At 43.3% G+C, this 12,284-nt stretch overlaps 1 protein-coding gene across 1 annotated transcript in view; it reads left to right on the top strand.

The window, feature by feature from the left end:
• Positions 1–12,284, top strand: part of SV2C (synaptic vesicle glycoprotein 2C) — a 167,690-nt gene that overhangs the window by 126,016 nt on the left and 29,390 nt on the right. The window contains exons 6-7 of the mRNA XM_019532225.1: positions 9,882–9,992; positions 10,592–10,680. Coding sequence (XP_019387770.1) covers positions 9,882–9,992; positions 10,592–10,680 — 200 coding nt within the window. The remainder of the gene's footprint in view (positions 1–9,881; positions 9,993–10,591; positions 10,681–12,284) is intronic.

Genomic DNA, 12,284 nt, shown 5'->3' with positions numbered 1-12,284 from the left:
CACTGCTACATCCCCCTTTCCCCCTCCTCCTCCCCACCCCCATCCCCAGCCTGTCCCTCACCCTCTGATGCCTCCATTTCCATTTTCACTGACTGGCTTTCTCGCCTACATTGGGTGCCAGGCCAGCCTCTGGCTTCCTTACTATTTCTTCCATCCAGGGCCAGGAGACACACCAACTGTAGGTGCTTCCTCCACCTGACAAAGGGTTTTCAACCTGAAAGCTTCCTAAGATATATTTCTCTAACCATTCTGGGTTTTTTCATACTAAACATATAAACATAAAAACACAAGATAAGCCATCACACACCATGAGTAACATATATCCAACACAACATCTTTACTTCTTGCTTTCAATTCCTTTATAAAAAAGAAAGGCCCTGTGACAGTTTGACTAGGCTACCAGAGATGCTGCTGGTGCTACTGGTGCTGACTGCTGAGTTACCTTAGTTATTTTGACCTGCCGCTGTTTACAGTGGTGGACTGGACTGAGGCTATGGGGGAGGAGGAGACCTCACTGGGGCACACTGCCCTGTTGTGCAGAGGCCCCAGCGTCAGAAAGGGCGCATCTTAACACACACACACACACACACAGTGTCACCCACCCATGTCACAAGTTTTGCCTGCCTGTGGCCAGAGGTGCAGGGCCCCAGAACCCAGACTCCCCCTGCACCTATCTCCTTGACAGCTGGCAGGTTTTGTGGCTGCAGTAGGGCCTAGAAGGCCTGCAATTTTCACCCCCTGTGCCTTAACACACACAGTGTTACCTATGTCAGGAGTTTTGGTTGTCAGCAGCTTGAGGTGCAGTTTCCCAGAAACCTCTGTACCTGTCACCTTGACACTTGGCAGGCTTCATGCCCTCAGCAGAGGCTACCACCCCTGCAAGTTTCATTTGAATCAGCCAAATATCAACAAAGTTATAGATATTTCATTGATTCCCCATTATACTCTATGGTCATACCTCCGAATCTCTGAAAATCGGCTCCGAATCTTCCAAAGCAGATTCAGCCAAATTGAATTGGAAAAGCGATCCGAATCTCCAGATTGAATCACAGGCATCTGAATCAGCCATATCCAAATCAAATAGTTCCCTATTTGCACAGACCTAATGCCAAGCCAGGTTCAGGAGCCGGGAATCAGAAACCTGTTTATCTCCTTACACCTGATTTCCTGGGTCCTGCTTCCTGACTCCACCCTGATTCCATTTTAACTAATGTTATTATTAGAATGGCAGGATTCTGGTTTAAAATCCTGCCTCTTCTACAGTTTCACTTGCTCAAATTGTGCTATATAGAAGACATCAATAATCCCCCTTCTCTTCAATCTCCCTGGCTAGCTTTTCTTTCCCACACTTCTGCATTTTCTGGGATGGGACACTGTCAAAGACAATGAGAGGCTCTTCTACCCCATAGAAAAGGTCCAGGTTTTCCAGACATTCTGAGATATTGCCAGGCAGAATGATTTTGCAGTGGCCAGGGCTACTTGCATCGCCCCTCTATACATTTGCTGAAAATTAGATTGTGGAGGGGGAGAAAGGTATTTATAGCTAGATCTCAATAATAAATGGTGAACCTCTTTGACTAGACTCAGGACTGAACAGATGTCCACAGCTGTTTTAGCTGTATGTAGACTTTCCATTCCAAGAGTTAAAAGATGTTGCCGAGCCTGCCTAGGAGCTTGGAAGACACTATTCATCATAGACATGCTCCCCACCGCTGTCGGCTTCTATGGGCGGCCGCCACTCACCACCCTCCCCTCCCGCCCCCTGCTGCTGATGCCACTTCCGGCTTCTGCAGGCAGTCGCTGCTGATGCTGATGCCGGCTTCTGCAGGCGGTCGTCACTTGCTGATGCTAATGCCGCCGCCAGCAGTTACCACTCACCGGCACTGGATTCTGCAGGCAGTTGCCACTCGCAAACCCTGCCCCCGCCACCACCGCTGCCAGGTTCTGCAAGCGGTAGCCGCTTGCCATCCTGCCACCAACACTGCTGCCCACAAATTGTGCCCCCCCTCAGTCTCAGGAGGCACCAGTCATTAATGCTATTCATTATATTTTAGAATGTCCTCTATTTAATGAGGAGGACATTCTAAGGAGAAAGCATAAGAAGAAAGTACTTATCATGTTCTTGCAGAAATGGACATACTTCTCAAATAAAGAAAATTAATATGGCTCCTGCAGCAAACAGATCCATATTCAGTAAACCATCCTACAATTTTTGCTTACAAGGCTGAAGTGATCAGAGCTAACATCCTTTACTGTTGATTGACTGATAAGCTTTATCACTATATTTGTTTTTTATTGTGTTAATTGTGGACCTATGCACAACATTTTTATAGATTCACAACCATATTTGTACTTGATTATGTTACTTCTTAGTAGGAATATTGCTTTCATAATGGTTGGCCCTATTTTATTACTATGTTTATATTTCTATTGTTTTTGTTTACATATACATTATGGTTATATGTATGTGCTGTTGTTTTCGGGAGCATGGCTTTCAGCCAGAATCCTTAATAAATTGAATTACATTGAATTGACTTCACCTTGGTTTATGGCCACCTTTTTCTGGTTTCAGACTTCAGCTCAGACCCCTTGTGCTTCCAGCTCCTTGACCCCTTGTACTTCATATCCCTGTCCTTTAACAGTCAGCTTCTGGCTTGTGGCTTACCTGGGTAATCAGCCACATCCTGGTCCCATACAGCTATAGTTGCTTGCTCCAGGCCCCCTGGTTAGTGACATTGCTCACAATCCTTGTTCCTTATTCTTAATTTTCACCTTGGCCTCTGGTATACCCAGGGTGACTGGCCTACATTCTGGTCCCTATAGACCTTGGCTTCCTCACCTGCCTGCTCCTGATCAGCTCTATTCTGAACACTTGCTTCCTGGAGTTTGTCTGTTCCTGATCTTCTGGGCCATGACCACCTAAGGCAGTGATTCTCAACCAGTGTTCAGAGGCACCCTGGGGTGCCTTGAGATCCTTTGAAGAGTGCCACAAAAATGTGAGGAGATAAGAGAGGTGTAAGAAGATAAACAAATAAGGGTAGGCTTGGGCTCCAGGTGTGAGGAAATTAGCAGGCTCAGGCTTTCCCTGTTTGGCAACTACCCTGTCCCCACTGTCTTGCCCCTCTGCAAGGAGGTGTGCTCTCTAACAAATAGGAAGCTAGCTTTTGAAATGGAATGCTGCTCAGTTCACAAAAGTTATGGAGGGGTGCCTCAAGTCTGAAATGGTTAAGAACCACTGCCCTAGGGTCACATCCTAGCGGTGCCCTTGATGCACGCTCATGCTGCATAGAGTGAACAAATGTAATTGGAAGCACTTCAAAAACAAGTGCTTCCAAATACTTGCTGTTTCATTGAAGGTATTTTTTTTAGCTCTTTGGGTCTTTTTGGAGCAAATTATAGGGCACACACATCCATCTCCTGACCCTTTGAAGCACTTCAAATGTTATGTCTTTCCTGGGCCTGAGTCTGCAGCAGAGCTGAGAATGGAACCCAGTTTTATAGCTTTATACTTCTGGGACCTAACCATTCTGTTTTACATTTATAACCCTGAAAGAGTGTTTTAAAACAAACTCAGAATTGTAGTTTGCCAATTTTTCATTTCATTATCTTGTCGCATAGATAAAGAGAGAAAAAACCTAGAGACCTGGGATTTTTCAGTGTTACTACCATAAAGGATTAGAAAAATTGTACTGTACATCAAGGTTATGTATTGATGGGGGGTCCTAATGCAGGTCTGTGGTTTCTTAGCATGATATTAACTCTACTATTAACATGATTTGAAAATGTTAGCTTATCACAATTTATTCATTAAATGATAGTAGCTTCTAGAATATTAGGCACATAATGCAGAAAACTTTTGCTTGGGGTATCCCCTTAATTTAAATTAGACCTGCATATTGTAAGGTCTTATCTCAGCAGTTTATTCAGCTGGCATTCTTAAGCTTCACCATTTCATCCAGTAATACTTTGATATACTTATTAAGTCTTTCATTCAGTCTCTATGTTACTAGCTACATCGAAGAGAAAGAGAGCCTTTGATAGTGTAGTTTGTGATCCAAAGCAGATATCATTGTTATTAGATTCAAGACTATTTTCTTTCTCTTCCTTATTTGTGTAATTTTAGACTGTTTTCCTTTTAATACATTTTCTTACTTCTGTAATATTGTTTTCCAAAATCCACTTCTCATTTGACTATAATATTTACATTTGTTTCCAGTAATAGTTACCTTTATTTAATACATTAAAGTGCTTTAGAAAGTGCTTATCTATAGCTCTAGGCAATTGCATTACTAGGTCACAATTCAGAACACAATCTTTCATGTGCCTAACTTTATCCATATTGATAACGTTTTAGGTATATGCTCAACTTCCTTCCTGAACTGTGACCTTAAAAATATACATTAAGTTGCCTTGGTTCAATATCAAGTAAAAAATCTTTACAGGCACTCCAAATAAAATTCTTCCCTTTCATTCAGTTGAGTAGCATTTATGGTAGTTCATCTTTCTTTTCTGGGTGAATTTCTCTTTGCCATATTTCTTTGGTTTGTAAAGAGTATTTCTCCTTTTTAACTTGTAGCTGATTTTGTTATACTGAAGTGCCTTGTCACAGAAAGAGGCAGCTTCTTTTGCTTTTTATCTTGCACATTAATCATATACTGGAAACAAAACAGGCTTCATAATATTTTTTTACAACTACCCAGCAGGAGATCTTCCACGTAAAATAAATAACTCCAGTCTTGTAGATCTCATTATATTCACAAATTTTTACAGATAAATGACTTACTATGTGAAGTTGAATAACCTGGTATCTTCCTTCCTTCCATTCTTTTATTTATTCTGCTGAGCACTCTCATTTTTGTAGAGAAAAAGAAAATGATTGAGTTAGTTTCTTCAGGGGACTGTAAAACTGTATTTTGTTGTCATTGGGTTTGCAGCTTATTCTTTAGCTGCATTGGTATGGAGTTCCCTCCTCCTGTTAAAATAAGTTTCCTACCTCTAACAGAAATCATGATTATCTATATGAGGAAAATTTTTATTTTGCTACCAGAACTCAGGTTAAAAAGCCTGCCATTTTGACCTGTAGCCAGAGCACATTAGTTGCTAAAGCATAGCTCTAAGCAGGAAGCATTGCAACTTTGTCACACTGCTCATAAAGAGTCAGGGGAAGAGCTAAGCTCCTGAATAACATGGTGACCTACTTTGAAACCTATGATGAAATATATGGTTTGGGTCAGTTATGTTCCTCTTCTCCCTTCTCAGGAAAAAAAAAACTTAAAACAGCATTTTAAATGTGCAAGCACTGCATATTCATTTCTGATCATTAGCTAATCTGTTTAGGGGGTCTAAACTGCAGCTACGTTGTGCAAGTGCCTTTTCTCTCAGTTATCCAACAATTAAATAAATCCAACTTAGCTTATTACATAAAAGTTATCTAGAAAAGCTAGCAAAAGTTCAAGGCCTTTAGATTGATACAGACAAGATTTTTTAGGTTAAAATAACTAATAAAAGGTCTTCAAGGCTTCTAATAAAGTAATGGGCTGGCATGACAAGTGGAAGATTCTAAAAATGAGGGGAAATGTTTATAATCAAAAGTGATTAATGTTAATGAAATGAGTACCACCCCTTCTTGGAAACTGTGGCCTTGTACAAACCATTTGTTTTTCCTGGGAGAACAGCTGTTCTCCCACGAGTATACATATGTTCAAACTTTTTCTCCCAGAGTAAAAATGACCACTCCAGGAAAAAAAATTACCTGGGAACAAACAGAGTTAAATCATTTCTAGGAAAGTTTATCCTGGGAGACCAAATATCTGTACATGCTGTGAGCGTGGGAGATGGGTGGACTGAAAAGGAGCTTTACCTTCATGGCAGTACCTCCTATCTTTCCCTACAGTTTGGTGTTACACCATGACATCGCCTCTCTTGTCCTAGGGGTGTATAAAGCATCCTGGCCAGGCTGGGTCATTGAGGGTGCAGACAGAAGCGCAGCTCCCCGCTGTGTTTCAGAATGCTTTGTGGGAAGTGTTCTGAGTTACAATGATCCCCCTAGACCAGCCAGAAGTTCACTTGTTGTTTCCAGGGTGGAGGGGAATCTAGCTGCTGGCTGCAGTGTACAACCCATTTCCCACAGCAATGGCCCCTCCTCCCTCCCAGCCTGTCCCTGTTTTCAGAATGGGAAGGGGGAAAGAGAGCAGAGGGAGCTCCCCAGCTGACAATGGAGGCTGAGGTGGGTGAATTGGGAGCCCCCGTGATGTGCAGGGAGAAAGGGTCCTCAATACATCTGCCTCACCCTCCAGCAGGGGCTGAGGAAAACCCAGACTGAACTCTCTCCACTCCCTTCCCCCCCTCCCATTCTGAAAACATCTTGGAGGCTGAGGGGCAGCACAGACACAAGTTAGAGAAGATGCTATGCTTTGAAACACCTTCATCTGAACCCTCATGCATTGAGGGTTAAGATTTTCACCTGATCAGCCATTCTTGAAGCTGTCTGCAGAAATGCACTTGTGTTTAATCATGACTACAGACTGCTTTCTGTGGCCAGATTGGGCAAAAATTGTTACTTCTTTCTGTGCCCTGAGGGAAAGCAAGTGATATTGTCACCTCTACCAACTATAGCCAAATCCTGAACAACACCTGGATTGTGAGCCTTGAGTTCCTGTCTATACCCCCTACCTTGTATGTCATTTCTCTTCCCTACTTCATATGCATTCTTTCCAGTTTCTTTCTGTTTGTCATCTGTTTTTAAAAAAGAAAAAGGAAAAAAATCTGGCTCAGTCAGCCAGTACAACCTTTGGCAACATTGCTGAGCCACTGCCCAAAGAAGCAGATAATAGCATTATAAATTGTCTGAAACTCATGAGTTTGTCAGGTCCCAGCATGGCTGATAAGACCATGGCTATGTTTGTGAACCTACAGCTGTGAAGTTGCAAGTGAGAGTCAGTGTATGTGAGGCAATCTCATTTTCTATCTTAGATTTTCCTTTAGCTTCCTTTTTATCTCGTCTCATCATAGAGAATACAGTATTGGGAGTTTAACAACAGCTCCAGACCATTTCTGCTACTCTTTCTCTTCAAGACAGACAGCTATTTGAAAGTCTGCCAAAGAGTGATGGGGTTTCTGCTAAAAATCTCTATAGTTAAAAGGAAAGTTAATACAAGAAATAGTTAAAAGCCATTCTTTACATGTCAGGTGCTTTGATTGGGTTTTGTTGAGAAGGGGAAAGAACAGTTTGAGGATTGTTTGGGTTCTTTTCTTTTCTTTTCTGGTATATTTAGTAAAGGAGCGAATACATTTTAAATAGTACAACGATAATAACTCAACAACAGTTTGACACAATCCTGGCCCACACTTAACCTTTTAATGCTGTGATAGGCTCAGTAGAGACATTTGGGGAGGTTAGAAGAAGGTTAGATCGCATTAAAAATGGCCACCTAATCTAACTTAATTTGTCCAGGTGCAGACCTTACATGTAAATTGACCTAACTAGGGATTTAGGTGCAAACTGCACAGAAGTTCAGGAAGTTTAAATCAGATCTAAGATGACCCTACCTCTAACTTGTCTAACTTGAATCGGGTCTGGCAAGACTGATCTAACTGAACTTCTGTACAGCTCCAAGGAGAGCCCTGGGTCTGAGAAAGCTCAGCTGCTGGCCCCAGCCCTGGGACTGTGCTTTTCCAATCTCTTGGGCTGGCACCAGGCTATTTTTAGTTCCCCTGGACCCTCACACCTCCCCCAGGCAGATGAACCCTGCTGAGGACCAGCCAGCTCCCTCCAAAGCCACTAAACCCCCTATCCTGCAAGGCATTCCTGGTGCTGGTTTTACCGGTGTTGATTGAAGTAAGTTGGGTTGTGAGGAGGGACAGGTGGGACCAGGGGGCAGAGGTTCAGCAGGGGAGTGGAAAGGAGGGGGTCTAAAAATAGCTACTGGTCTGGGGGTGGGAGAGAGCCCCCCATTCTCTGCATAAAACCCTCTTAAACCCCACTAGTCCCCCTGATCCTGCCAAACCATCCCAGACCACCCCCCACAATCTTCCACATGGACCCTATTTGCATAGGTGGAGAGAGAAAGAAATATTTGTGGGGGCTTAGCATGTGTGCACATGCATGTGTACTTCTCCCCCCTCCCCCTACCTACCAGGTAAGTCTGTGGGGGAGGGGGCAGGGAGGTAGATGGAGCCCCCAGCGGTGAGGGAAGGATTGGGGCAGGGGCTGGGGTTACTGGAGCCCCAGCCAGGCCAGGTTATGGACAGTCAGAGCCTGGGCAGCTTGTCCAGGGCTACAGGGGAGCTCCCACCACTGTGTGCACCCCAGGGAAGGCTCAGGGCTCACATGCCCCCTCGATCTGTGCACAGGGAAGAGGTGGCTACCACTGTGCACTGGGTTCTGATCGCACTGCAGCTGCCCTGGGAATGGTTCAACATTATGTTTGTCCCACCACCAGATGGGCAACGCAGCCCAATCCAGCAGTTGGACACGTATGGTGCCATACCGCTCCTAGGGCAGCTGCAGCAGAGTCAGAGTCCAATGTGCAGCAGCAGCCACCTCCACCCCACACACAGATTGAGGGGCATGTGACCCACAGGCCCCTGCCATGGTGCACGCAGCAGCAGGAGCCCCCACGGCCCTGGACAAACCACCTGGGCTCTGATTGCCCCAGTACCCACATGGCCAGGGCCCCACTCACCCTTGCCCTTCCCCTGCCCCACTCCCTTCCTCACTGTAGGGCCTCAGTCTGCCCCGCACCCTGCCCCTCCCCCTTCATTGAATAGGCTGGTACTTGCCTGCGGTGCTGGGCAGCCAGAGATCCACATGCCGGGCTGCAATCCTGGCTGTGTGTGCACCCTTCCTCACCCGTGCTGCAGCTGCCTAGAGCCCACAGCCAGGCTGCCTTGTGGCCCTACCTGTGTTTGGAGGGGCTGAGCCTTTTTAGCCCCAGGCTTCCACCACCTTTTTTTATTTGTCCAACTGATCCTCCTCAAGGGCCTGCCTGCCCCCCTGATCCCTCTTGTTGACCCAGCAGTGTAGGGATGCAGCTTGATGCCTGGGGCAAAGTGGAAGCAGCAGCTTCTGGTTACCATGTTGACTGCAAACCCAAATGAATGGTTGCAGGTAGAAGCCACTTTTCTTTGCACCTCTTTCCCCCATTAATTTAGACCCTAGGGTAGTTACCCCTGTCTCCGCCCCACAATGACATCACTGCCACTTGTGTACACAAAGTGTATATTTCAAATGGGAAAGCAAGCTATAAGACCAACTCATCTCATGCTTTATTCAAGTTGTAAGAAAGTTGTCCTCATAATACCACCTAAAATCCCAAATTTTCAGTTAGTCTCCTTTAAAGAGTAGCCCAGTTTTTTTGCAAAGTTGTGTAATTTTTTGCACATAAACTAGTGTTTGAATGTTTACACATATAGGCCCCTGAGCAAAACTGTATGCAGTTGCATACCTACTTTTTGCATGTAAATTACACTAAGTGTGTAAATATGCTACTGAAAGTCATAAACATCCAATTAAGATATTCTAAAAATCTAGCCCAAAGGCAAGTCTATTTTACATACTTCTGCTGGCCTGGCTATATCAGTCTGGAATAGGGAGTAGTGTGTTCCCTGTCCAAAACAGCTGTGCCCACCCTTCATATAGACACAGTCACACCAGCAAAGTATACTTTTACCAGGATAGGTCATGCAGGATTGTTTTTCTAATTTGGGTTAAAGTACAGTTTTGCTAGTTCACCAGTATCCACAGAAGAACGCATCAGTATGCCTATACCTATAAGCTGCTCCTAGAGCAGACATAGAGCCTTCAGGTATGTCCATCTTTAATTTATGGAGCTGATTTAAATTTTCAGTGCAAAAACTGCTGCTATGATTCTATTTTACAGGTTAACAGAATCAAAACTCCAAAACAGATAGATGAGCTCATAGAAATTGAGACTGACACAGGAACTTGGTATCGAAGGTGTTTTGTTAGAATTCGCACAGAGTTATACGGTGTAAGTAACAAAAATCAATGTTCTAATTGATTCTTGATTTACCCTCTGTACTTTAATTAGTGTCCAGAAATGGGATTGCTGGAGTGACCTGATGCTATTGACTGGGGGGGCTCAACCTCCAGCCCGTGGGCCAAATGCAGCCTGTGGAGCCATAAGTATCCAGCCCACAGGGCTCCCCATGGATTGGAAAATCACCATATATCAGACCTTAAAGTTAACACCATTCCAAGGTGGAATACTGCCTGTCACACACTCAGAAGAAGAAAGCATTTCAGACAGGTTTGTTTTTAGGGGGTTTGGTTTTGGTTTCAGGTGCTTTTTTAACATTGTGATTGTTTAAAAGCTGCTAAGAAGTTAAAAATGTTGGAAGTAGTCAAAATGGAGGCCACAAAAGTATATTATAGATATAGAAAGCAAGGTGCTTTTACCGACCCCAGGGTAGAGATCTGACCTGAGAATTGCAGCTGTAATATCATCCCTGCTATTCCGTGTGTACTGCTACCTTGATAAAGCAGAGAATCAGTACCTAATTCTCTATAATTTAACTAAATTGTCTAAAATTGTCTTTGAAAATAAGCTTGTTTTCTCATATATTACAGATTTGGTTAACATTTATGAGATGTTTTAACTATCCAGTCAAAGACAATACAATCAAGCTAACGGTTGTATGGTTCACTCTGTCGTTTGGGTAAGATGGATGTAGATTCTTGGATAGTTTTTAACAGTCAGCTTGTTTATGTAAAAAAAATTGTGATGCTCCCCTTAGGCTGCATACAAATCTGCTTTGTTGCTCTAATTTAATATTCTTTTTGACAACACTTAATCAATAACCTTTTAAACAGAAAATTATATTTTGGAGTTGCTCCATGTTTAGCTATTCAACTTGCCACTTTAACAAATTGTGGCTTCCAAAGGTTTAGACTCTTTTGGTGGTCAGTACCTCTTAAGTAACCAAAAACTGAGGAACTCCAAATCACTTTTGAAAATGCCGAGCCAGAATTCAACCTGCTTGAATAAATTTAGTTTTACTAAGATTTAAAAAAAGGAATAAAGGATCAAACTTTATTTGTACAGCACTTGGAAAACGTAGAATTATCTAAGTCCTGAGTGAGGGCAGCTCCAGCCTCCCAGCAAATATCTGTCTTGATCTCAATACCATTTTGAAGAGTTTACACAAAGGTAAAATATACATCACCTTACTTTGTGGAACTTTCATTTTGCTCCCTTTCCCTCCTGATCCACAGACAAGACACCAACGAACAAACCGTGATCCTCATTATGTTAATGTCCATAACTGGGGTCCTGAAGTGTTTAATCTTAATTATGGCAAGCAGGGTTCTTTGAGTGATATCTTTTATTAGACCAACTGAGTAGCTGGGGAAAAACATTTTAGGCAAGCTTTTGGTGCAGTCACCCTTCTTCAGGCATAGGGAGTCTCTGCTGGTCAGAGACTCCAAGGAATGAGAGAAGCAAAAAGTGTAAAGGGATGTCACAACAAACACCAATATGACAACCTCTCCCTCTCAGAAAGAAGGGCCATAGAATCTCTAAGATCTAACTACCAAACAGTAATAGAAGCAGCAGATAAAGAAGGAGCTATAGTTATCCTTAACCATGAAGACTACACAAAAGAAGCCAACAAACAACTCTCCAACACTACTAACTACAGAAAACTAGAGGAAGATCCCACTCCCCTTTTTTCCTCAAAACTTAGAACCATCATCAGATCATTTCCATCAGAACTACAAGAAAAACTTCAGACCCTGATCCCTCCACTACCCAATCCAGGGACTTTTTACCTGCTCCCTAAAATCCACAAACAAGGAAACCTCAGCTGACCTATCATTTCTAACCATGGAACTCTAACAGAAGAAGTATCAGGATTCATCTAATCAATCTTAAAACTGCTCGTCACTCAAAGACTGAGTTTCATCCAAGACACAACAGACTTCCTGTGAAAACTCAAAAACATAGACCACCTTCCCAGAAATACTCTCCTAGCCACCATGAATGTCACTAGCTTATACACTAACATTCCACATCAGGATGGCATCCAAGCCTGCCTCACATATCTACAAGAACAAGACTACAACTCAGCGTACAGATCCCAGGATATTACTGAACTCATACTTCATCCTCACACACAGCAACTTCAGTTTCAACAACCAACACTTCCTCCAGACCATGAGCACAGCCATGGGCATCAGAATGGCCCCACAATATGCCAACCTTTTTATGGCCCACCTAGAACAAGATTTCCTCAAGAACTACACCCTTACTATAGATGACATC

This window comes from Crocodylus porosus, unplaced genomic scaffold (assembly GCF_001723895.1).
Source record: "Crocodylus porosus isolate Cpor-Errol unplaced genomic scaffold, CroPor_comp1, whole genome shotgun sequence".
Classification (NCBI taxonomy): Eukaryota; Metazoa; Chordata; order Crocodylia; family Crocodylidae; genus Crocodylus; species Crocodylus porosus.
Note: the sequence above shows the minus strand (reverse complement) of the source record. Positions and strands in the feature narration are given on the sequence as shown.